This window comes from Cibotium barometz, chromosome 21 (assembly GCF_041138505.1).
Source record: "Cibotium barometz isolate CiBa-2024 chromosome 21, ASM4113850v1, whole genome shotgun sequence".
Classification (NCBI taxonomy): Eukaryota; Viridiplantae; Streptophyta; class Polypodiopsida; order Cyatheales; family Cibotiaceae; genus Cibotium; species Cibotium barometz.
In genome coordinates, this window is record NC_141066.1 from 52903166 (window position 1) to 52930907 (window position 27742).

Here is a 27742-nt window from a genome sequence, read left to right on the forward strand (position 1 = left end):
CTTGCATAAACTAACTCACCAACCCAACAGCATAGCTCAAATCTGGCCTGGTGATCGTCATGTAGATCAAGCTTCCTACTATGCACCTATACATAGTAGGATCCTCCAAAATCTCTCCTGAATCTGCACTCAACTTGCCATTCTAATCCAATGGCACTGAGATAGGCTTATAGCCTGTCATACCATACTTGGACAACATGTCCAAGCTATACTGTCTCTGCAGTAATCCAATACCATGTGGTGACCTAATCACCTCAATGCCCAAGAAATATATGAGCTCCCCCAAATCCTTCATCTCAAACTTTTGTCTAAGCAAGATCTTTACATCAAAGATCTCTGCATCATGGTCCCCCCCGTAATGATCAGGTCATCTACATAGATGACAACAAGCACAACCCCTCTATCACTGTGTCTCAGATACAACGAGAAATCTGTATTGGCTACATGAAAGCCAATAGTGACAAGATATTCAAAAATCTTATCAGACCATGCTTCTGGTGCATACAAGGATTTCTTCAACCTGTAAACATGCTTGGGGTGACTCACATCCTCATAACCAGGGGGCTGCAACATATACACCTCTTCCTGCAACTCCCCATGCAAGAATGCATTCTTTACATCCATTTGATGTAAAGACCATTGCTTTGACGTAGCCACTACTATCACAACTCTCACTGTTGCTATCTTGGCAACTGGGCTGAAAGTTTCCTCATAATCAATGCCGTATGTCTACGCATATCCTTTGGCTACCAATCTAGCCTTGTACCTACTTATGCTTCCATCACTGTTATGTTTTACTTTGTACAACCACTTGCATCCAATGGCTTTCTTGCCTTCAGGCAATTGCACTAAATCCCAAGTCTCATTTCCATATAGTGCATCCATCTCCTCATCCATAGCTTTCTCCCAATACACATTTCCAACAGCCTCATCAATGCATGTGGGCTCTACAACCTGCACAACTTTTGCCATGTATGCATAGTGATGTGCTACATAACCATCATAGGTAAACCTATGCACACACAGGATTCGTCACTCTCCCAGATCTTCGCAGCTTTGCATTCATGGCTTCCATAGTCTTCTTTACATTAGGTGTTCTCATAGCTGGTATCCCAAGATCCTCATCAAGGCTCATCTCTCTGAGCCACTAGACTCTCCATCAACATGAGAATGCCCTGCAGAAGTGTCAGGCATACTAAGGGACTCAACCACTTTCTCTTTGCCTTTATATGATGTACTAATCACATTTGCAGGACTGGTATTATGACGTAACCTGCCACTCCATGGTCTATCAACAACTAAACCACTAGATGAGGACTCTCCTGGTCCACTCAAAGACTATGATTGCTGACTTGTATTCTGTGCAACCACATTTCCACTCACATCAGCCCCAAAACAGCTTCTTTTTCAGCAGCTCATCTCATAAAAAACAACATCCTTGCTTACCCTCAACTTACGTGTAGCAGGGTTATAACACCTGTATCCCTTTTGCTCAAGGGAATACCCAATAAACACACATTTTTCATCTTTTGGATCCAGCTTAGTTCTCAGTTCATCTAGCACATGCACATATACAATGCATCCAAAGACTTTCAGATGAGATAAATCAGGTTTTCTGCCAGTAAACCTCTCCTCTGGAGTTACATCATGTATGGCTACAATTGGAGTCCTGTTCATGATGTAAACTGTTGTAGAAACAGCCTTAGCCCAATAGCGATGCGGCATATTCTTCTCTCCCATAATCAATGCTCGCACAATCTCAGCAATGTGCCTATTTTTCCGCTCCAGCAACTCCATTTTGTTGCGGAGTGTATCTGCATGTAAACTGTCTCTGAATACCATTCTTCTTCAAAAATTCAGAGAACTCATTGGAGAAGTACTCTCCCCCTCCATCTGACCTTAGGCACTTTACATGTTTCCCTGTTTGCTTTTCAACCATAACTCTGAAATTTTGAAAATGAGTGAACACCTACTCTTCTCCTTCATGAAGTATACCCACACTTTCCTTGTGTGGTCACATCAATAAATGTCACATAATACCTATAGCCTCCCATAGACATGGCTCTTTGTAGGACCCCATACATCTGAATGCACAACATCTAGTGCATTTCTGCTCACATTTCTATCACGTGGAAATACATGTTTTGTTTGCTTTCCAAATTGGCATGCTTCACATATTTTCTGCATACCTTCAAATTTAAACTTTGGTAGCCCTATCACAATTCCTTTAGTTTGCATAGACTTCATTCTCTGCACATTCACATGTCCAATTCTTTTATGCTAAATGTCTGTGTCTGCAACAATTCCTGAACCATTTACAAACATTGCAGCACTCACTTTAGGCATATTTACATTCAATGTAAACATTATGCCCACTCTGTTGCCTTTTGCAACCAACCTACACTTGTCTTCCAAATCTTCAACATAAAAACCATCAGGGTTAAACCGAACCTGCAAACCCTACTCAATCATTTGGCCAACTGAAACCAGATTCTTTGTTATGTTCAGAACATGAAGTACATCTGCAAGATACTTCACTTTGCCATCCTGCGCATAGACAATGGCACATCTCCAACATAGGCAATTGGATGAGTAGTGTCATCCCTTATTTTTCCACAAAACTTGGTCTTTCAAGGTTTTTCATCTCCTTGAACCACTCCCCATGACTTGTCATGTGGTTGGAAGCACCTGAATCAACGTACCATACATCATCTTTATGTGCTGCTTCAACATTTTCAAACATGGCATTAACGACATGCTGTATAACAAACAACCTTTCATTATCCTCATTATTTCTGCTCGAGGATGCAGAGTTATTTTGCTGCAATTTTCCATTTTGCATGTCAGCCTGCTTCTTATAACAATCTGCCTGCACATGTCCAGGCTTACCATAATAAAAGCATCCAGGTGTATCATTATACTGCCTTTGCCAATTTCCACGACCTCTTTGACTCCCCCTGCCTCTGAATTGGCCTCTTCCACCTGCGTGTTGTTGTTGTTGTGAATTCTAGGACTGTTGTTGTTGTTGCTGCTACTGGCCATAATTCTGATTACCTATTCGGCCACCTCCTTGGCCGCGTCCACGGCCTCCTCTACCTCGTCCTCTTCCTGAACTTGTGTAAAAGGCCTGTTGCTCTAAACTGTTTTTGTTTTGTGAAGACTGTTGTCTTCACCCAAGCTCTTCTCTTCTATAATCAATATAGACACCAAATCTGTGAAATTGGGAATGTTTTCCCAAGTCTGAATAAACATCTTGAATGCCTTGTATTGTGGTCCAAGACCATGTAGACAGACTTCATAGACACCAAATCTGTGAAATTGGGAATGTTTTTCCGAGTCTGAATAAACATCTTGAATGCCTTGTATTGTGGTCCGAGACCATGTAGACAGACTTCCACCTTATCATCATCATCTACTGAAACACCAATAGATGCAAGGGATTCCACGATACCCTTGATCTTCAATGCATAGTCATTCACAGACATACTCTTTTTCTCCATAGTATGAAGTTCATTCTTCAACTGTATCTTTCGTGCCTTGGTATTCATTTCATAGAGTTTTACCAAGGTGTCCCACACCTCCTTGGGGGCCTTGGCATCCTGTATGTGCCGAATCATGGTGTCCTATATACTGATAGAGAGCCAATACATAACTTTTCTTGCTCCTTGGTTCTAATCCTTGAACTCTTTCACATCTGCACCAATCGAATTGATCTCCGGTATCTCCGGTGCCTCTTCATGCTCACCTTCTATGTAGTCCCAGTAACCCTTTCCCATCACATCAGGAAATTTGTCAACTTGAACCTCCAAGCATGGAAGTTGTTCTTGTCAAGCTTCTCAGAAGCAACAATCTGGTTTATGCCATCATTTGACATCTTGCCAGACACACAAATTTACCAGAAACAGCACTCTGGTTTGTCCTGCACACAAACTGCTGTATTTTCTGCAATGTACTATCAAATGTCACAACCAATGACCTCAATGTGCATACATACACCCAATGGCAACTGTTTGACCTCCCTGCAACACACACAATGTTTGCACAACCAATCTATCTTCCTGCAGTTCTTAAACAGAGTTCTACATAGAATCGATGACTTACCCGCAGTGCTCGAAATCGCTTGCTTTCCGAAAAACGGAGGTCCTAACACGCCCAAAACGCATTTTTGGCCCAAAAATCCTGTCCGATAGGGTCTGATAGGACAATATAGTTGCTCGATAGCTTTACTCCCACAAAGAAAGCTCCTCAATCAGAGATCGTTTGCCGGTGCCTCCCGTAGAGCTCCTGACAAGGGTGTAGTCACCAACACAAATAGGGAAGAGCAGATGAAGCTCTTACCCTCATACCGCTTGTTAACAATCCTAAAATGGGATTGATCATGGTGATAGACACAAGATTAAACATAGATTAAGGTGGGTTATACCACACTAAAAACTCCATGAGAGAGAGAGAGATTGCACACTCAACACAAGTTCTATTGCACTATCTCAAATGAACCATACAATGATATAGGTTCTCTAGCCTTATCCCACTTCACATGTCATCATTCATCTGGCAACTCCTTTTCCACTCTTTTGGTCAACACTCATACACCATTCAGTATTACATGTGGCATTCTTATCTTGCCACAATATCTTGCACCTCTAGGGTGCTTTCCCACATACACACAGCACCACGATTATATCTCTCAACACCCCGTCTTAATCGAGGTGTTCCACAACTCACCCATCACCCATATAAATGTAGCATTGCACAACTGCAATCGCTACCTTTCAACACTCCCCCTCAATGATACATTGGAGTGTCCATCAACCAAACATGTGTGTGCGTGTCTACCATCTTAGACACCTAGTCCATTTTGAGCCGACTCGCTCACAGCGGAACCACTGAGTCCGATTTGAACATGGAAGTTAAAATTTCTCGTTTTGAGCATGCATGCTCGGGTACGGTTACCCATCATCAATTGTGGGGTGAGAATAAAAAATTATAAAGTCTTTTGGCCAAAATCGGCGGGCGGTGAACCTTGTGTGTGAACCACCCACTTTGCTACTAATATTTTGTTAAAGAAAACGTGTGGTCGAGTGCTGCCGGCCGTTGCTTCTCTTACTGCAGATCCAGACACTATATGCTGCTACTTCCAAGACCTTGGCTCTGTGATTGCTGCCCGCTTCTCTACAGCCTTTCCCCTTTTTTTTGTCTCTGTTGTTTTGATGGAAGTAGATGCTTGACAGATCCCCATCGTTTCACCCAAGGACCACCAATGCTGCCTATGGCACTGCTTGCTCACGCTCCTCCTTCCCCCATTTGCCAGTTTGGCCTCCCTCACAACAACCGACCTTCGCGCGATGAACAAGCCTTGACGGTGTTTCTCGCCAGGCTCCTCGCGGTGCCCAGCTGGCCTGTACTTGGCAAGGGGTGGTTTGCAGCTCTACTCAGCTTGCCCGCGTGCAGACCCTCTGCCTTCCGGCTTTCGGACTCTCCAGTCAAATCCCCCAGGGAACGTTAGGCCAATTGTCGGAGCTTCGTAGTATCAACTCAGCTTTGTCTCTCTGTGTTGTGACTATTCTTCTCTGCTCTATTGTCGATTACCTTGCACTATAGATGCCACCTTTATTCTAGCTTCTCTCTCAAAAACCATTTGTTTAGGAGTTTGCCATGGCCGACTTCTGTTGCTCTTTTGATGCTCTTCTTGCTGTACAGCCTCCTTTGGCCGTGTCCATCATCAGCGTCCTCATTTTGCAGCACTCGTATTTGTCGCTGTCCCTTTCCATGCAACAGCACCAGCTCTTACAGAGCCTTCTTGCTTGATTCTCCTCTTCAAGTCATCTGAATATGCAGGCCTCTTCAAGTCATCTGAATATGCAGGCCCTTATACCTGTAACAGTTTGCCTCAAAAAACTCCTCTTTTTTTGTGTTGCTACTTCTTGCAGCTACTTGCCTCCACAATGAACCTTCTTCCAAGGTTCCCTAGCCATTAGTATGGCCATTCACAAGCTCACCATCGAGCTCCTCATAAGCATGCTTCCATTGTTGTATGCCACAAAGGGTGCTTCTCCAAACATGGGTTTCCCCCATTGAGAAACCACCAGGTTCCAACTATGTGAAAAATTTGAATGCTTCCACCAATGTTGCCCATCATTTGTGAGCAACTCCGTGAGACATGCCATATGACATGCTCCAATATGAGCTACAAATCAGCCCATTATAGCTTGCCACCAAGTTGACAAGCTTGCACCTCTTACACTCTTTTCCCAAATGCAAAGAACCATGGGATCTTCTCATCCCACAAATCAGCACCCCTTCTTCCATGCTCAATAACAAAAACTTGAGGCAAAATCACACTTTTACCTTCACAAAACTTTGTTGGCAGCTTCTTGATGACAGAAATCTCCATCTCCAACTCCATTTGCATCTTCCCTTGATGCAAATCTTCTCTTTGTTGCAAAAATCCATTTGCAACTCTCTTGGGCAGCTTCTTTGATGTTTGATGAAGACTCCATAGTCTTCATAATGCTGAAATCTTGATTTTCAGCTTCATAGGTAGCTTTGAACTCCTCTCTCAAATGCAAATAGAGAACAATAATAGAGTGTGCATAATTTTTTTTAATGAACCATAATAACATGCTTAATAAAACAAACACACAAACAAGCTAATATACATAATAATCACCATGACCAAGAGCCCACCCAAGCTCTGATACCATGTTAACAATCCTAAAATGGGATTGATTATGGTGATAGACATAAGATTAAGCAACATAATTAGGGTGGATTAAACCACACTAAAAACTCCATGAGAGAGAGAGAGAGATTGCACACTCAACACAAGTTCTATTGCACTATCTCAAATGAACCATACAATGACATAGGTTCTCTAGCCTTATCCCACTTTACATGTCATCATCCATGTGGCAACTCCTTTTCTACTCTTTTGGTCAACACTCATACACCATTCAATATTACATGTGGCATTCTTATCTTGCCACAATATCTTGCACCTCTAGGGTGCTTTCCCACATACACAATTCCCACATACACACAACACCACGATTACATCTCTCAACACCGTTTCCTGTGCTTCTCTTGCTTGCATCTCAACCTTAGCACATGAACCAGGCTCTGATACCATGAAAAGATGCAGGGGAGAAGAGAGCCTGAACTTTTGCAAGCACACACACACACTCACAAAACTCTAAGAGAGAACACACAAGGTGAGAGGCTGAAAATCTTCTTCTTCTTCACACAACATTCAACACACCATATACAAGGATAAGAGTACACACTATATGAAAAGGTACTCAACCAAATACATACTAGGGTTCTCTATAGTGTGAACCCAACTAAATGAGCTGGCGCTATAACTATGCCAGTCTCTAGAATGGCTGTCTCACAGAGCCTATCATCCCACTGGCTATCACCCATGATCTCACCAACCATGCTAGTGGTGTAAGTGTGGGGCCTATCCCCCAGGTGGGTCATCAGTGTCCACCGCCTCATTAGATGAGCTCAATATCTCAACACTCAGCCCCAGCTACTTCCTCACCACCCTCATCAAATCTCTTCAAGAAGAGCTACCACCTACCTCGCCATTGCCTAATTGGAAGACTCCTCTCCTTGATGAACTGGGCCCGCGGTTTTTATTACCAAACCCGCAATGGGTTGCTGATAGCCTAGCCTTTGTGTACAAAACCTGTTATAGGGTGCACAAAAAAAAATGCCACGGCCATACCAAATTGCCGCCATGGATGTTCTCTTCTTAGAATCTGGATTGCCACGGACGTTCCAAGTTTGGAACGGCTGTTCCTTCTTTCACCTACTACCACGGCCATACCAATTCTTGATCCAAAGCCCCCGACTGTTCCAACCATCTTTGTCAAGGCTGCGGACGTTCCTTCTGATTCTACAAGATGCTATGCCCATTCGCATTTCCCAAGCAGTTCACGATCATCGCTGAAGTTCCCATGCCCGTTCATTTACAGTCACACACTCATTCCTTGCATTTTCCAACAACCGTGTCTTCCCCCCAGAACTATAAATATGGGCCGACCCTTTCCAATTCCTCACTTTTCACTTCCACCCTATTCAAACTATTGTAAAAATTTCTCCTGAGCTTTTACCTTCACCTACCAGCTAGCAATATGTCAAAAGCTTCTGACTCATCCTAGGAATTTCTCCACCACACTTCTCTGAGGAGGAAGAGACCTGCTGAGGGGGGCGGACGCTTTGAAGAATATGCCAAGCACCCAACCCAACTTTCCCACCTGGGTGAGGCATTGATGAAGCACGTCAATGGACACATGGTCCATTCTTTGATGAAGAACAACTGTAAAGTCGAGCACAAACTCCTTTACTACACAGGTCCCTGCTATAGAGCCATTGCCATTGACCGTGTTGTGGTCCAGAGATTAGAGCTACTCGGATTGGGAAGATTACGCACCCTGGAGCCTTGGGGGTCAGACCGCTACATTTCACTATTTTTCACACAGACTTATGATGCCAATCAGCATACTGGCAAAGTCGTGATAACGAAGGACAGAGGCACAAAGTCCAGCTTAGTGTGTAGCTTGTGTGAGAGGCTCTTGCACTTCCACATATGGAGCAACATATGTACGCCTCTTCAACGCCACAAAGCTCACCCGTGGTGTGTACAGGGGGAACCCCAACAAGGATGGCGTGGAGTGGGGTAATATTACCTAGGAAGACTTGGTTATGCCATCTCGAGCCTTACAGTTTCTCCTCACAACAAGGTGGACCGACTGCTTCAACAGGTGCAGCAGCCTAACCACCCTCGCTCGAGTCCGCCAAGGCCGGCAGGTGAACTGGGCCAATTACATCTTCTGTGTGCTACATGCGGTTTGCTCCAACCCACAAGGAAAGCTAGCGGCTACCACCCTACTCACGACGGTGCTTTATTATGCTGTTGGATGGGATGAATTGCCAAGGGCAACCTAGTTGAGTAGGCCAGATGTAGTGAATAAATATATGTATGTTTATACATATAATAAGTATAAAAATAAGTAAATATAAGCATTAAGAACTAGTGAGTCCATTCATTTACACTTTATATTCACTTTCTCTCCACTCGCTAACTTTAACCATACTCTCTTGTTCTCATGCTCATTATGACTGATCCCATCACCTTTGATGGAGTGGATCAATAGCGCTTCTTACACTTTAAAATGAGATCTAAGATTCTACAAGACCGTACAGCTTGAGCGCTTGGTATATCCACCAAAAACTTAGTCTTGGCTATATTTTGCTTGTAATGTCCATCCTTGACTTTACATCTAGGTGAGTACTTATGGACTACAAGAAAGTCATAAAAAAAGCTTTAGTGCATGTCTCCTCACACCTCATCATATTTTCCATCCTTGACTTTACATCTATGTGGGTCCTTGTGGGCTTTTTCTCTTCATGAAGAGTGCAGAGGATAGCTACAAGAAAGTCATAAAAAGGGATTTAGCACATATCTCCCCAAGCCACCTCACATCCTCCATCCTCCATCCTCATTGGATGAGCATATCCCAATCAATCTGATTGAACGGGATATTACATTTGATGTCTACGTCTTATCATCAATCATTTAGGAGGAGACTAACAATGATGATCCTATTCACTAGCATCTTGTGTTTGAATACCAAGATCAATAGCCAGTAGAATCGAATCTAGAGTATCAAGCAAAGGCTGAGCAAAGTTATCGACTAGCACTTATAGGCATCTAGCAGCCCTCACCTCTTCAGTCTCATAAAGGGTGAGGAGTACTGGCTCTTGCAAGATGTGTTGGAGCTCTTGGACATTTTGGAGGGTGAGTTGTATTGCATGCTTGTTCTCAAGATAAAACCAACGATTTTGTTGACTTTGAGATATAAATACTCCGATCGTCAAAGTCTACCTATCCATTGAATATGTTACTCCCAACTACAACATCTTGGATGCAAAGTTTGAGAGGCTACAAGAGGAGTTTTTGGGCACAGTACCAAATACCATCGGTGGGGATAGATTATGGCAAGCCTACTCTAAGCAACAATCTTGGGGAACCTCCTCATGATAAAATTTGAGCAATGTTTAACATAATTATTTTAATAGAATCAAACCAAAATTAATGTGTGGGCTCCCTATTCTAAGAAACAATCTCAAGGCACCTCAAGAAGGAGCAAGATGAGGCCGAGTGGAGCAAAATTCGAGCAATGTTTAATATAATTCTTTGAAATAGAATCAAACAAAAATTAATGTATGTCCCCCCTAGGGTCTATAGAGGCCACTAAATTCTTTGGCCTTGATCAAGGCACTATAAGGTGGCTAAGCCAAAGGATAACGTGTAGGGGCTTTGTAGATTTAGGGCCCTACACATGAGCCTTTGGCTAGGCCACCTTCTAGGGCCCTCATTAAGGCCACTTATAGGGCCCTCATTAGGCCCAAAAAAAGTTGTGATCTCTTTAGGGAGCCTGTACATCAAGTTTGCTTTGATTTTTTTTTAATAAATCCCTACCGAGATTTGGCAATATTCCAACATATGCATGTACATGTATTGACATATTGATTTTTATGTGGTTTGTTGTATGTCATGTACCTTAATGATATCTTATCTGAGCAGGCCAACAGATCTAGAGGCCAAGGAAAAGTTCAAGATTCAACCTTGAAGGAGTACATCGGCCGAATGACAAACGACATGTTGTATTCCACAAGACACAATTGAAGCTAAAGGCACTGACAAAGGTTGTTACTTTCAAGACCATTCCCATGATGCCTAGCTTGGAGCTATGTGATGTTCCAAGATTATGTTTCTCTTCTTAGAGCAACATTATAGGCACTTGTGGTAGTTGGCTAAATTATCAGGCTACATGATCAACATGTCATCTAAAGAGAGCTTCAGGGGGAGGTAATTTTGCTACCATCTCTATCAAAGTTCCTCCTTCATCTTCTAGTAGTGAGATAGTCTCTTAGTTGTATTATGCAATATGCTTCATGTAAACTATCATGTAATGAAAGTCTTATTTTGTAGTTATCTTTGCATCATGTGCTCAAATTATCATGTCATTAAAATCTTATTTCGTAGTTCTCTTCCCATCATATGCTTAAATGTTTGGGTTCAATAAGATTTTTAGTTGATACTAGTTTCCATGTATTCGAAAATTTAACATGCATACCTGATGTGTTGGACATTTTGTCAATGCAATATTACCCATGCAAGATTCAAAATAAATATAAGCACAAAAGGAGCATATAAGAGGTTTTTTTATATTAATCATAATCATGAAATTTTGGAGCCAAGGTGGGGGTTAGGGCTTGGGGCCAAGGTTCCGGTTAGGGCTAGGCTTAGGATGGAGGTGGGGGTTGGGCCCGGCTTGGGGCCAAGGTGGGGGCTAGGGCTAGGTCCCATGGCTGAGGTGCATGTATTAGATGGGTCTTGTGAAAGCACTGAAGCTAGGCCTCATGCTCGAACTCATCACATCCGATAGTAGTATACCCTCCTTCCAGTTTGCTTTGTGCAAACCATTGATCTTAAAGATGAAAAATGAGAAATGAAATGAAATAAGGCCAACTTATGTTTATATAATCAATTTATGCAAATTTTAACTATAATTTAACTTATGTTTACATAGTTAATTTAAGAAAAATTAACTACAATTAAATGCCAAAATTAAGTCCAAGAATTCTAAATATATTCAAATTGCATGAAAATTTGTGCATGTAGATCAAGCCCTATAGACCCCCCATGTAGATCAAGCCCTATAGACCCCCCATATTAATTTTGGGAGTAATCTATTTATTAGAAGGATCCCAATGGAAGGCTTGTGTGGGGGGCATAAATCTGTAGATTCAATCAAGCCCCCACATGTAACCCTTTGGCTGGGGGGGTCTGAACCCTAGTAGTAAATACTAAAAAATGTGGCAACCACACCTAAACTAACTAGGAGAGAAGGGCATGAAAATGTATAAGCCATGGAAGAAGACACCCAATTTGCTACACAATTAAGGCAAGAATTGAAGAGTTGTGTGAGAGAGAGAGAAAGAAAAACATTTTCTTTAACCTCCTCAACCACCACATTCCCTTTTTTTAATTCATTTATGAAGTTTCTTTATTAGATTGCTTTTGAAACCTTTGAAACTAGGCCTTATTGTTGGAAAGTAAATCTAAAACTAAAGTGTTTAAAGCTTTTTTCCAAAGCTTGGAAGCAAAATAAGGTGATCAGCATTTCAAAAATTTGTGGACCTGTTAAAATATTCCGACACTTACAACTTGCCAAAAAGTATTACAATGAGTACAATAAAAATCATAAATGCTAATGAAATTGCACAAAAGGCAATGTTTTGCCGATGTAGAACTAAAGTGTTTAAAGCTTTTTTCCAAAGCTTGGAAGCAAAATAAGGTGATCAGCATTTCAGAAATTTGTGGACCTGTTAAAATATTCCGACACTTACAACTTGCCAAAAAGTATTACAATGAGTACAATAAAAATCATAAATGCTAATGAAATTGCACAAAAGGCAATGTTTTGCCGATGTAGAACCTCATCAAAATACATGTAAATAAGTTTTTTTGCTCTGCTTACGAATGGTACCATGAACATATTTGTACGTGCTCCAATTTCTTTCCGAACTTGAATTGGCAGCACATTGGGCAAGAACTCTCATGGCGAGTGGTCGTAGATGCAAACAATGTTCACTAACCATTCATCATCCACCACTTCCAAGCAGGTTGTTCCTTTTATAATTCTTGGACGAAAGGGTCCACAAATGAACCTTCTTTAATTCTAAATTTTGACATTTCTAATATGTATTTTACGCATGATTCGGAATCATGGTAGAAATCATTGATGACCACCTTATAAAAGTCTTGAACAACTTCCTCATTGGTCATGAGGTTCATGTTCCAATACTCTGCATCCAACAAATAGGTAGCACTATGCAAAGGACTGTGAGCACTGACCCATCGTCTGTGAAAGTACTTCAACAAGACTTTCCGCCCCGTTGCCTACTTGTGAAAGGCCTATGCCATGGATTCACAATAGAGTATTTGAGCTCTTTTGGAGAATCTAAGCTTCTGCATAGTCCACCATTTCATCCACACCTTCCCAAGGTTAGCTGTCCTTTGATTGCAAACATAATAGGCATCATAACATGATAGGCATCACTAACACTCTTCCAAAATCTATCCTTATGCAATGTAGATCTAAATGTAACTACCTTTCTTGGGACTACTTCATTCTTTTTTGACTCCCATTCCTAGAAGGCCGTGTAAGAGAATGTTTCAACCACAACATCTTTATTTCAAAGCAATGACTCCAAAGTATAAAAGTGGGCACAAAACCGCGTCTCAACGGGTAATTTCAACATGCATGACATGTGAGAACGATACACATCCATTACTCTTTGCCGCTTGAGCACAAATTTTACAATGCTGCGAGACAAGTATCAATAGTACTTGAAAACGAAGTTCTGTCCTCACTTTTATACCAATTTTTTAACACAAAGTTTAACCTATGTGTATTACATCCGCTAGGACATATATTAGGGTAGCGACCCATTATAATCCTTCCTACAGCTCTACAATTTTTAGCATTATTAATAACAATTTAAAGGCATATTTTTAGCACCTAAATTCTCGATAACTATAGAGATGACATTAGCAATGTATTCTCTTGACTTGATCATCCCAGTGCTATCAATAGCCTAAGTTTCTCCTTGCAGAGACATAACCATTACATTTATTAAAGGGGACCATTGAAGATTGGCCCATCCATCGCTCACTATAGTACAAGCAGACAATGATAAATTACTCAATATAACCCTTTCAACATGTTCTTTTACATCTAAATAGCATTTCTCTAGTAAAGAAGTTCTCATGGTATGATACGAAGGAGGGGAGAACCGTGGTCCAAATTCACCTATTTTTTTCTAGACCTTCTTTCAATGCTCACTATCAACCATAAGCATAACATTTCCAGTGAAGAAAATTGCTTCTACTAAAGCCATTTGTGTATCTTCAAGCATGGTCCCTCAAAAGCCCTCATGCAAGGATATTTAATGCATATTACCATTTCCATCACTAGTCTCGATGCACTACCATGCTCCACATGCACTGATGCTTTGCTACTTCTGTGGTTTGGAGTGTTGCTTGGTGTTTCAATTTCTCTTGGTGTCTGGGTTGTTTGTGTCTCTCCTGCCATGGTATCTTCAACCTCCAGCGGCATCCCGCACAATCTTTTCGCATCTCTCATTCGAGATTCTTCCAATAACCACTTAGCTATTGCATTGGCACTAGGATGTGTACATTTGTGAAATGACTTCTTAGCATTGCCAAGGAAATGATCCGTGATCCAACGTGCCCCACATGATTTAACGACGTGACAAAAATTGCACTCCCATTCAATAAATCGCGTGTATACATTTTTTACAAACTGCCACTCTAGACCATGCATTTTTTTTCTTTATTTGGTTTAAAGTTTGTGGTTGCTTGTTAGACCTTGATACACTAGGTCCAATGTCTTTAACCTCTTGCAATCTAGTTTGATTTCTCATTTCGCAATATCCTGTCGATTTAATAAAAGAAGAATTTCAAAGACAATACATGCAACCCAAAGAGAAGATATGCAAAAAAGATTAAAATTTTTAAAGGAGAACATATCACAATAATAATTAGATTTAAAATTCAACTTTCATGACACATATCAAAGTTTGTGCACATACAAAGCCATTGATTATTTAAATAGTTTTGTAGGTGGGTCTCCCAAGTTCCCACTCTCAATAATACTAAAAAGCCAAGGCCTAAGCACATGCACAGAGAGGGGTTCTATTAATGTATAACGTGAGCAACCCAGGTACAATGCCATATGGGATCTCCCCAGTTCTCATGCTCAATAGTACTAAAGCCATTGGCACCCTCTTTGCTCCATTACTAAAGCCAAATCAAAAGTACATGCCTAGGGGGATACTATTAATGTTTGACATGAGCCACCCAGGTACTACCACCATCCCACTATTTTAGACACATCACACAAACTTAGCATACAAATTTGCCCAAAAAGGACATAGCCCAATTTCACACACACACACATACAAGACTAACTAATTTCATATCATAACACGACTACACTTTGCCCAGATTAGGACAAAATAGCCCATATGAAAGTCAACATTTAACTAAAATACATTGAAATTGGGAAGGAAAATAAACTCGTTTTTTTAACCAAATGCACTATATAAAATTATATCAAGGACTAAACTTTGCACAAGATAGGACAAATAATCCAATGGTTGCACATGCTACTAACTCATACACCCAATCCTCCACACGAAGGACCAATGCAGCCCAACATAGGACTAATGGCCCATGAAAGCAAGACACACCTATCCTAAACCCTTAAAACATACAGCTGCAGCGTGATATGCAGGTTGAGGATTACCTTTTACTTGGTCAAGAGCAAGTAACCCAATCGATGCACACACTGTCCTTAGCCACTATGCCTATTGGATATCTAAATCAAGAACTAATTCCAGCCCAAAGTAAATAAACTAAGGACCAATGGCTCAATCAAAAGATATCTACATGTAAATTAACAAGGAAACCTGCCACACCTAGCACTAGGATGCACTCCCATGTGATTTTCACGTAATGACATTAGTTGGGCCATGCTTATAAAATAGGAAATACCTCGTCAAGGTTTTGCATAGTCTGGCGGGCAGGTCAGGCTATGTAGAAACCTCGGCGGGGTATTTAAGATTCCCACTGGGCTTTTTGCATATCCTGGTGGGCCGATTGGGATATGGATGAACCCCAGTGGGATTACTTGCCCAGCAAGTTCTAAAAGGTTAAGTGAATACAAACGTTATTAATGTAATGTGTGAGAGTTAATAACAAGAGTTATTAATGTGTTATCGTTTACTTTATTTACGTCAGTGAAATCCCGTGTGTGTGTGTGTGTGTGTGTATGTGAGAGAGAGAGAGAGAGAGAGAGAGAGAGAGAGAGAGAGAGAGAGAGAGAGAGTTTCTATGTGTGGGAGGGGGGAGAGAGTGTGCATTTGCATTACTGCATGTACATGTTTGTGTGTGTGTGAGAGAGAGAGAGAGAGAGAGAGAGAGAGAGAGAGAGAGAGAGAGTTTTAACAGTGTGTGTGAGTGAGAGAGAGAGTTTCAACATTTGAGAGTGTGTGTGTGAGAGAGAGAGAGGGTGCGTGTGTGCAGGTGTGTGTGTGTGTTTGAGAGAGAGAGCGAGCCATAAAGAGAGACATTACATGTAAGATGCATTTATTTGAGAATGAGCACACCTGAACACACATCCCCACCCATTAAAATTTAATTAATTAAACTTATGTGTCTAAATATAATAAACAATAATATTATATATAATATATATTTGCATGTGTGTGTGCACGTATGCACGTTCGCACGTGCATGAGAGAGAGAGAGAGAGAGAGAGAGAGAGAGAGAGAGAGAGAGAGAGAGAGAGAGTACACATATGTGTACGTGAGAGCATGTAAGAGAGAGAGAGAGATAGTTTCTATGTGTGGGACATTATGTGTGAGAAGAGAGAGGGAGTGTGTGTGTGTGAGAGAGAGCGAGTTTCTATGTGTGAGAGTATATGGAGGGAGAGAGAGGGCATTTGCAATAGTGCATCTGCGGGTCCGTACATATGTGTGTGTGTGAGAGAGAGAGAGAGAGAGAGAGAGAGAGGGGCGGGGGTGTGTGCATGTGTGTTTGAGAGAGAGAGAGAGAGATTACATTACATGTAAGATTTATTTTAGAGCGAACATACCTCAACATGCATCCCCACCCATTAAAATAAATAAATAAATAAATAAAATATATGTGTATGTGTGTGTGTGTATATAAATTAATTTATATTTATAAATACAGATATATATGTATGTATAGGTATATGTGTCTAAATATAATAAAACATAAAATTATATAAAATATATATTTGCATGTTTTTAGAGAGAGAGAGAGAGAGAGAGAGAGAGAGAGAGAGAGCATGTGTGTGTGTGTGTGTGAGTGGAGAGAGAGAGATGGTGGAGAGAAAGTAGATTTTGATAAAATATAAATATAAATATAAATATATATATGTGTGTGTATGTATACATGTATATTTTTACTTACATTCACACACACACACACACACACACACACACACACACACACACATGTATGTATATGTATATAATATATTTATCTATACTATCTATTGTGCGCAAGCTTTTGGGAGGGGAGGAAACTCATGGTGGAAAGGGTTGGGGTAGGGGAAAGAGAGAAGGGGGAGTGATGGGGGGGAGGAGGAGCCACCAGTTGGGCTAGGGAAGGGGAGGGAAGTAGAGGCCACATATTAGTGGAGAGAGAAAGAGAGGAATAGGGGGGGGAGAGAGAGAGAGAGGAGTCTATGAGGATTCTTTCAAAGAAAAATAAATAAATAAATAATATAATAAAAAAAATATATACAATACAAATATATATAATAACAATATGTAAACATATAATAAGTAAGGATATTAAATAAATAAATATATTAAATCTATATTAGTATATTATTTGATAATATTATATATACACAAAATAAGAAATATATTTAGTAAATATATAATAATATTATATTAATACTATTATATATAAACACATTCACACACACACATAAGTGTGCATACACAACCACACGTGTGTTTGGAGGGTGTGTGGGTGTGGGTGTGGGTGTGTGTGGGTGTGAGAGAGAGAGAGAGAGTTCCTATTGTAGTGTGAGAAGAGACATAGTGCATTTGCATGTGTATTTGTGTGATGTGTCTGTGCATATGACAGAGACATAGAAAGAATGCATGTGAGAGACACACACACATATATGCATCTATGTGAGTCAAGTGCACACAAATACATAGAGGCAAATGCAAACACATACGCGCATACACTCTCACTCACACACGCTTACACACATGCACATATACATACACATACTTTTTTTTTTTTTTGTGGACGTAATTGCACACTTGCATACGTTATTATACATATATACACATACACGCTTACATATACATATGTATGCAGAAAGCCTCCCTGCGAATGTGTCTAGTTGAGGTGGCCGGCATTTGCTGCCACATCCACGAGCCATTGTCAGGGATGAATTGGGACCCCGCATCTGTCGGTAGAGCTGTAGCACCTTCCCGGCTGTCGCCGGTTGCAATGATGTCACGGTGGCTGGGGCCCAATCTGATGATGAGGCCAGGGGTCCCACGGTGCACGAACGTTCAAAAATTCTAGGAGCTTTTTTGGTCGTTGTGTTGTCTGGTTCGACGGAGGGTGCTGCCGGAACTTGGAAATTCCAGCCCTCCGGAGTCCGTACACAGACGGGAATTTTGGGCTTGTACTAGTTGGAACACACTTCCGCTACCGTCTATGCTGTACTGCCTAACGGAAATTACTGCCACTGCGGGATTGACGGAATCTTTCACCGTCCGTCCATCTCCGCGGCAGACCAACGTTGAATTCTCCAATAACGAAGCTGGAGAAGCAAAACCTGTATGTTTATTTGCGCCACCGTCACACACGGTTCATTTTACCAGAAGAGAAGTTCGGTTTTCCTACCGTAGGCGGTTGGAAGTTTTTTTTTTCAACATCAGCGTCAGGTGCATTCTGTTGCGCATTAAATGTTTTCTCTACGGTAGCAGGTAGTTACGCTTAACGGAGCCTCCGAGCTGTGTTGACAATTGGTTTTCTCCTGCCGTCAGGTTCTGTTGTTGGAACGACAGTGTAAATACTGCAGATAACCTAGGGTTTTTTTCCCGGTGGTGGGAACGATGATGCAGCTAAGGTTTTCTCCGCTAGTGTGCTAAAGCTGCTAAAGCATTTAGCGCAAAATCTAGGGTTTTTTTTCCCAACGTGCGGGGTTTTGCTACGGTTCTGATGTAGAGTTCTTTTGCTCTTCTGTTTATTTCGAAGCCAGAGTATTGTGCTGGACAGCTAGGATTCTGTGCAGGAAAGCTAGGGTTTTTCCTTCTGTTCTGATCCAGAAAAGTTAAGAGTCTTTTCTGTTGTTTTGCTTATGCCAAGGGCTAGGGATATTTTCTGCTGTTTTCCAAAAGCTTGGTTTTCTTTTTTCCGCTGTCAAGCAAGGCTATGAGGCAAGCAGGTACTCTTGCGCCGGTAATATGTGTAACATGATGGTATTTCAGAGAAGATGCTGTGGGAAGGACAATGATGAGGGTGACCACTCACATGTGGTGTGTTTGTAGGGGGGCCACGCCCGTTGTTTGCGAGTGCGCGCGCGCGGCTCGACGTTCGTGCAGTTTTAGGAAGGCTTTTTTCCTGCGCCTAGCAGTCCAACAAGCAGCAACAGCTTGCTTCTCGTGACAGGTTTACTGCTTGGTTCCCGTGCAGGCTTTCTCTGGCAGACTGTAGGAGAAACAGGTAAGACTCATCAAGAGAACCAGAAAGCGAAGGGGAAAAACTGCACTATACAGTCGCACGCACACCCCTGCAATTTTGCTTTCTTTCCATTTCTGCCAGTAGGCAATCTCCTCTCTGCCTTCGTAGCGGTAAATCTAGCTCACGAGAAGCATTCTTCTCCCACATCTGTCCTGTCGGCAGATTTACCTTTGCGTCACCACATGAATGGAGATCTGCAACTTTGCGTTTTTTTTTTCTGCTTTCTTATAACTTACCATGCCTGTTCATTTCAGGAGGCAGTTCATGGCCGAAATCAAGCCTGCACACATGCATTTCCTTCAATCAGACAGCTCCACATAGCTAGCACGGATCTAACGTGCTCCCTTCTTCTTGCTGCACATACACGATGAAGTCCTGTGGAGCTCTGTTTCGGGATTTTATGAACCGGAGCGCCTTTGGACAGTCATGCGGAGGGCCTCATCGACTGGTAGCACGGTACATTTATGGCTTCATTTTTCTTCTGACCAACCTCTCTGCTTGGGTGGTTCGGGATTACAGCCACAAGGCCTTGGCTCAGTTCCATTGTAAGCATTTTCATATACTAAGTCATCCTTGTCAGGTTTATATAGTGATCGATTGTGTATCTGAATTGTACGGTTAATTTTTCTCACATGGATCTTGTGTTCTATCAGATTTGAAAGGTTGCCAAGGAGGCCATGACTGCTTAGGTTCCGAAGGAGTGCTCCGGCTAAGCATGGGATGCTTTGTATCCTTGCACTAATTATGTTCCTGCTACTTAACATGGAAGTTGCAGTCTTTATCTCCAAAATTTCTGTTATTTCAATAGGCAATGTTTCTTAACAGATTACAGATGTTTTTCTTCACTATGTTCGTCACCACTATTGGAACAAAGAAAGTAAGTGATCCGAGGGATTCCTGGCATTCAGGATGGTGGCCCATTAAAATTTTGATGTGGATTGTTTTCATGGTCACACCATTTTTTGTACCTCCTTCCTTTATTCACTTTTATGGTAAGTCCATGGATGAATTTGTTGGTAATTTTGAAGTTTTTTGGATGTGCATTGCTTACAGATCAGTTGAATTCCATATTCTCAGTGAAGATATGGGGGTTCTGATGTAGCTGATTTGTTGTGTTTGTTCAGGTGAAATGGCACGCTTTGGGGCAGGGTGAGTGCTTTTGCAACACTTTGTTTGTGTATCGCATTGCTTTTGTCATGTCCTCTTCTCTTTCTTGCCTTGTTTTGCAACCAATGTTGGCATCACATCTCAGCTACCCGTTTTGTGTATCGACAGCGATTATGAGAACCACCTTAGGCTCATTGTAACAGTAGTATAAATTTTTGTAAAACCACATGAACAATCTGGCAGATCACCTTCATTTGCAACTCACATACATGCCCATGTGTGTACTCACACCACTGAGCTGCTAGAGACTTTATCTCCTCTTAGCTCATGTGTCCCACGGCTGTAATGGCCTCAATTGTAGAGTTGAGGAACGGGCAAGAGGACTTTTGGTGGCTCATAATTGTGTATTAGGACCATACAAGTTGAGAAGTTGTTGGCAAGTGTCATGCAAGGGCAGCAACCTTCAAGCCCATATGGAACTAGGAGGGTACATAACAAAGTTATGGGGCTCAGTGTCCTGCCTATTGTTGAGAGTGTAAGGTGATTTGTGTAGTTGCCGTTTTTATTCTTTCCTCAGGGCTAGCCACTTGATTGCTCTCAGCCGTGGGGTTTGAGACAAATATGCGTCAGCTGCTACAAGCCCAACCTGATGTTTATTTTCATGTTAGAATTACATCAAGATTTGCTGGCATGCTTGACAGGGCTAATTAGGTTGCTTTGCTCCTGCTTCCAACCTCAATCAGTGAGCAGTGAGGTTCCTTAGTCAGCAGAGCAAACTCGCTGGATTGTACACCAAATACTTGGCAAAGGGGTGTAAATCTAATGCTAGGGCCCATCGTTGTATTTGAAAGGTGTAAATCTAATGCTAGGGCCCATCGTTGTATTTGAAACCAACCCTCTTCCCTAACCTTTATGTGATTGTGATCTTTCAGACTTCCAGGAATGGTTCCAGCCTTTCTTGAAAAACGTTTTTTTTCTGATCAAGCACATATTCAAAATCTTGACTTAATGCAAGAATTTTATCAGATGTCTTTGAATCAAAGCTGGTGAATTTCCATCTATTTATGGATTATGGACCTGAATGGCCCTGTCGGTTCAGCATCTAGGGAGCAGACAGAGATTTTGGTTTTGCCCCCCCCATTCCCCCCCCCCCCCCCCCCGGGCGGGCCCCTCTGCTTATTCGCCCTACTGTTTTTTTTTTTAAATTTTTGTCGTCTAGTAGAGAGGCTCCGCCCTCAAGATGACACTACATTGGGGAGGCAGGTGTCGCCACTATAGCATGGCTTCCTACTTTGTATTAGCAATGTAGCATTCCTCCGAGAGCGGCCAACCATGGAGGAAGCGTCCATGCTATGTTTCTTTTACTGATGTTGCAGTGTTTTGTATCTGCCTTCTAGGCAGGTTTCTTTCTAACTAGTAGAAAGATCTCTTTTGGGAAAGGAAAAAGTATAGTCCACATGATCCCTTCAACTCCTAACTACCATGCAACAGCTTATGAAGGCAGTACTTCCTAGGCTGATAACATTGAGTCTCATGCTGAGTGTGACAATTGCTATCTTCTCTAGCAGATATGCAAAAACTAAACCCTCATTGCAGCAACTAGTAGGTTAAGAGCGATTAAGCATAAACAAGGGAAAACCCTAAATTCATTAGAGGGCTAGCTTCTACTTTCCACCCAACCATAGTATGGCCTCTACACAGTTGCACGGGTCTCTCTTGAAGCCCCTTCATTCGTGGCTTCCTTCACATGCTGAGCCACACACCTCCTCACCCAACACTTGCCATGTGGCCATAATCTACTTGAACCCCCCTATGTGTGTGAAAACAGTATTTTTCCCAGCCCTAAAAAGGGGATTTTTCTGGGTATTTTTGGTCTTATTTGGGGATTTTTGTCTTGGCTGCTGGCCTACAGCCTGTAGGCTGACCGACCAGCACTCCCCCTTGGTATATATAGCCTTGCCTCATCACTTAAACAAGTGTACCACTTCATTGCATACATCCGGTATCATATGTTGCTGCTGCTGCTGCTTCTGCCGTGCTCTACACAACATCTCTTCATCATCCTCGCCTGACATTCAACACATCAGCATTTCTCATCTGGCCACTACACGGGACAGCAGCTCACTCTCTGCTACAGGCCACACTGTGGGACAGCAGCCCTCTCTGCTACCTTCAGCGTTTACATCAGCACTGACATCAGCGCTTTTCTTCAGCGTTTTACATCAGACTTACATCAGGATTCAGGCTTACATCAGCGCTTACATCAGGGTTACATCAGCACTGATATCGGCGTTTGTCATCTGCGTTTACATCAGCCTTACATCAGCGCTTACATCAACGTTTACATCAGCACACCATCAGTGCTTACATCAGCACACCATCAGTGCTTACATCAGCGTTTATCATCAGCAGATCATCAGTGCTTACATCAGCACATCAGCGTTTTCTCCACAGCTCATGGGACAGCAGCCCACTCTTTGCTACATCATACCATCGGGACAGCAGCCCACTCTCTGCTCATCTTTGCCATCTCCATCTCCTCAGGTATGCAGCACCCGTGCACCAGAGCTTGCACCACTCGGGACGGTAGCCCTCTCTACTCCTTACCACATCAGGTACGCAGTACCCATGTCACCAGTGCTTGCACCCTCGGGACGGCAGCCCTCTCTGCTCCTCACCACCCTTCAGGTACGCAGCACCCTTGTCACCAGAGCTTGCACCCCTTAGGTACGCAGCACCCTTGTCACCAAAGCTTGCACCCTTCAGGTCTTGCAGCACCCTTGTCATCAGAGCTTGCACCACCACCACTCAGGACGGCAGCCCTCTTTGCTCTTCATCTACCACCTCAGGTATAGCAGCACCCTTGTTACCAGAGCTTGCATCACCTCATTACCACCTTGGAGTGCCTCTGCATCTACCGATGCAAGCCTTCGACACTGACCACCTCTCCGAGTGCCTTTGCCTCACATCGACGCAAGCCTTCGTCATCGACCGTGCTTTAGCTCCGCATCATCTTTGCTTTTGCACTGGTCTATCTACTCGGAGCCACCTCACATCAGAGGCTCTTGTACATATGCTCACTCACCATTATATATAGACTCACTCACATATTTCATGCTGTGTTGTTTTGCTCTGATCTCTCGTACATATGGTCCTTTCATCCTTTTTCCCTCACACTATGGGCCTTTTATAAAATACTATTCAATTAATGCTTTTGTGCATTCTCTAAGCCTCCCATCTTCACATCGGCCACACCTCATGCCCTCTAGACTGCTGAATGGTTATATAAAAACTGATTGAGGTATTCAGCCACTATGTTAGTTCTACAACCTTTGTCCATGCAAACACAAGCTTGAAAGTGGGCTGCAGAAGAGCAACTCTCCGACAGACTTGGAGGAGGCTGAACACACTTTGGTTATCCGTGTGCGTGAGCATGCCTTTCACTCTTTGTCAGGATATAGGAATGAATTTGTTTCACCAAACAATACTTCATAGCATGAGAAGATGACCAGAACCTTTGCTCTGGAATTGATACTATTTTGATGCAACTTGCGCAAATAGCATAGAAGGTATGGGAGATGACCCACACAGACAGATGGGGACAGCATTGCTCCCTTGGCTGAACGTGTGCCTGGCCCTTTGCTTGTTTGAAACTGGCTCAGCTGCCCAATCTGTATCTCAGCCGGACCATCACTGTACTGGCCTTTGTCACGGTTGCACACTTCTCTTCTGCCTTGTAGCAGTTTGCCCCCCTGCTGTGGAGTCAATTCTCTTTAGGAGAAAAGGTGAGAATTGTTACACTTGCTTCTGGATTCCTCACTGTGCTTTAAACTGGGCTTTGAGACGAGCAGCTGCTGTGTGCATCTTGCTGGAAACCTGATTTTGCAAAAGTTCGAAGTATTAGAACAGCATTGCAGGTCTTCAGCTGGTGTTTTCTGCTGGCACTACTTTACACGAGAACCCTGCCCAAAAAGGAGGAGCTGTCTGCCTTCTCAAAAGCACTCTGATTGTCCTAATGTTATGCCACTTATTCTTTGATGCATAATTTTTGTACTATGCTTTGTTTCTCCTGTTATGCCCCTTGTTCTGGATTACTTTCATACTTGTTTTGTGTATTCTGTGATGCCATTCACGTATCAAACTCCCTGTTGAAGTTTTCATGATGACGACCTGCACAGGGTTTTTCTTTTGATTCAGTTGCTTAGCGTCATCAACTTCATGTATTGGTGGAATGAAGATTGGCTTTCAGAGAAAAAGGCCCGACGTTGGTAAGTCCTCTCAACATCTAATGGCTGTACAGGAGTAGCTAGTGAGCACACACGTGCGCGCGTGCGCGCGCGCGCGCGCACACACACACATATATATTATATATATATATATATTGCAAACATTGCTCTCCTAATTAGTTGCGCCTATTTGGTGCAGCCGTCTTCCAATGGTTATCGTGACAGCAGGATCTTTCGCCGCTGCATTTAGTGGCATTGTCTTGATGTACATGTGGTTTGCCCCCAAAATATCGTGTAGCCTGAACATCGTATTCATAACGCTCACTTTAATCATGATCCAGTTGATGACTAGCATCTCACTTCATTCAAAAGTATGTTACTTTGCTCATATGATAGTCATATCCCACTTGCTAATCTGCTTGATATAGTACTTCCACACACGTTTGTTTAATGCTTAGTCTGGTCTATATACATATTGATGAAGGTAGATTTTATGACAGGTCAATGCAGGTCTAATGACATCCGGGCTAATGGCGATATACATTGTCTTCTTATGTTGGTCTGCTATAATGAGGTATGAACGTTGGTACAACTTCAGTATTCGCTCAGTGCATTCTAATCCTTTTCATTAATTAAAAGCTCCCCTTCTGTTAATATGAGGCCTGTAAAAGTACTCGTATATGCTTGTGAACTCTACTCTAAATGGTTGCCACTGGGCTTGCTCTGAGGTAGGTCCCAGGTTGGAACCCTGTCACCGCAGCACATGAAACAATTACGAATGAAAAATTCCCCTCGTAGTTTCTCTTTCTAATTAAAAAACTCTACGTATGTTTATTTTTTTGTAACACCACAAAATCGAAAGGCCCCTTCTGTTAGAACACTCGTGCTATCTTACTGAATTTGAAGTCCCGTCTTCTTCCCCTCCGACACGAGGAAAAACACTTTACAATTAGTTTCTTTCTTGACAGTGAGCCTTTATCAATGAAGTGCAATACAAGACCACGACAGACGGGAAAAGGAGACTGGGTGACCATCATTGTAAGTGTTTCATCTAGTTTGATGTCTGTACTGGTGGAGAGGGGAGTTTAGTCTTGTTTAGTCCTGGGGGTACCGTAGCGCAAGGCCTCTTTACAGACAAACCCGCTTCATTTAATGGGCATTCATGGATGGGGGGGATCCCCTGCCCAAGAAACATGGGTGCGCCCTACAATTACCTGCTTGAAGTCAGGTTATTATGAAACTAATTATTTTAGAGTTCTGTTATTTCTATGCGAGGATTCATTTTGGCTACAACCTTTTCAGGAAAGTAATTGAGTGCTAATTTTTTCAGAGCTTTGTTGTTGCTGTGCTTGCAATAGTTGTGGCAACAATGACCACTGGCACTGACTCAGAGTGTTTCACTGTAATGCTACTCATCCTCTTCTTTGCAGCTTTTTTTAAAAATAAAAAGAACAATTAAAGGACTGTTTTCTCTAGTGATAATAATCAGAAAGTGTGTGTTGCAAACAGTTCAAAAGCAAGAAGACACGAACGGAGGAAGATGTCCCATATGGGTATGGTTTCTTCCACTTTGTCTTTGCAACGGGCGCCATGTATTTTGCCATGCTGTTTGTGGGGTGGAACTTGCATCAAACGATGCACAAGTAAGTGAACATGCTTCAGTATTTTTTGTTTGTTCCTTCACCACTTTGTTGTTGGTAGCATGGATAGCAACTTCAGCTGCTTTGCAAGCAGCTAAGCTAAACTTGCATGAAACACGCAGGTGGAGTATGGATGTCGGTTGGGCGAGCGTCTGGGTGAAGGTTGTGAGTGAGTGGATTGCTGCAGCAGTGTATGGTTAAGTTCCTTGGCCCTTTCATGTAATGTTTTTTTAAGCTTAAGGTATGATTTCCAATAGTTTCAGGTCTTAGAAAGTACTAGAGCAGGGAGGACAGGAGTATAGGTGAAAATAATTAAACTCTTAAAAAGGAAGATTACTGGGGCACGGGAACAATGGCCCAGTGGTAGAGCGTTAAGTTTGCACACCATCTTGGCTGCTTCCGCTTGGACGGGATGGATGAGCAATGTGTGTGCACTTCTCCAATAAGAAGACTTCTCCAACTCAACTTGTTGCCCCATGTGTCGTTGGGCAGTGGGGTTCTGTAACTTCTAAGCAAACCTTTTTTACAATTTACCATGAGTAGGATGCTGACTAAAGGATAACGAATTTTTTTTTTGTGTGAACAGTTTGGACAATGGTTGGTCCTTTCATTCTAAGGAATCGAGACTTCTCTTAGGTGTTCCTGAATTTACAAAAATTCTTGGTGTGTATTCCGACTGTCTGTAAGAGTGCTGCCTTAAGGCCGTCTTTTTGGGTCAAGGAAACCCACATATTATAGATGGATTACTGCTAAATAGACCGGCGAGGGCACCTCTTTGCCTGTGGATTTGTACAGTCAGCATATGAATCTCTATTCATACATTGTGTTGGGTGTGGAAATTTGCTTAATGCATCACAGTAACCGAGGAATGTTGGTAGCATCACACAGTAATTTGTACAGCTTTTACGAAGGTTCTCTCTGCCCTTGTTTACCTTTGACTGTGTAAGCTAAAGCCAGTTTTTCTTTCCTTTTTTTTTTTTTTTGCTTTTCTTTCTTCCAAGGTGTTTGCGTAATTCGTAGTTTGAACTCATAATTTCTTGGGTATAGGCGAGCGAACCAAAGCATTGGATTTTCAGGAGTTGCACTCCACGAGTTCAGAAACTATTGAAAAACATAAACATACTCAAGTGGCATCAAACTCCAACGCGCACATGCGTAGAAGTACAGAGGAGGTTTGAATTTCATGAATTAGAGAGGCAAGAAGGGGATGCCTACCCAGATACATCAATGAGACCTCATGGATACAAATAATTAGGACTTAAATGTATATTCAGGACCCAGTGATGAACATAAACAGAGCTCTAATTCCATCAATTTATAGCTGTCCACGATTGTCTCTATCAAATCCCTCTAGGTTCTTT

General features: G+C 42.2%; 1 protein-coding gene across 7 annotated transcripts; it reads left to right on the forward strand.

Annotated features, from left to right (window-relative positions):
* Positions 1–18260: 18260 nt before the first annotated feature.
* Positions 18261–27310, forward strand: LOC147627357 (uncharacterized). Of its 7 annotated transcripts, none has more exons than XM_086815994.1 (15): positions 18261–18609; positions 18712–19126; positions 19216–19390; positions 19663–19953; positions 20062–20135; positions 20241–20400; positions 20533–20557; positions 24694–24783; positions 24941–25112; positions 25242–25315; positions 25710–25779; positions 26072–26143; positions 26251–26384; positions 26504–26577; positions 26968–27310. In XM_086815994.1, the coding sequence occupies exons 4-15, from the start codon at positions 19776–19778 to the stop codon at positions 27015–27017; spliced, it is 1173 nt and encodes a 390-aa protein (XP_086672120.1). In that variant the 5' UTR covers positions 18261–18609; positions 18712–19126; positions 19216–19390; positions 19663–19775; the 3' UTR covers positions 27018–27310. The 7 variants fall into 7 exon arrangements, with proteins under 7 accessions (XP_086672120.1, XP_086672123.1, XP_086672121.1 ...); XM_086815997.1 differs by having other exon boundaries at positions 19216–19336; XM_086815995.1 differs by having other exon boundaries at positions 18712–19112.
* Positions 27311–27742: the final 432 nt, after the last annotated feature.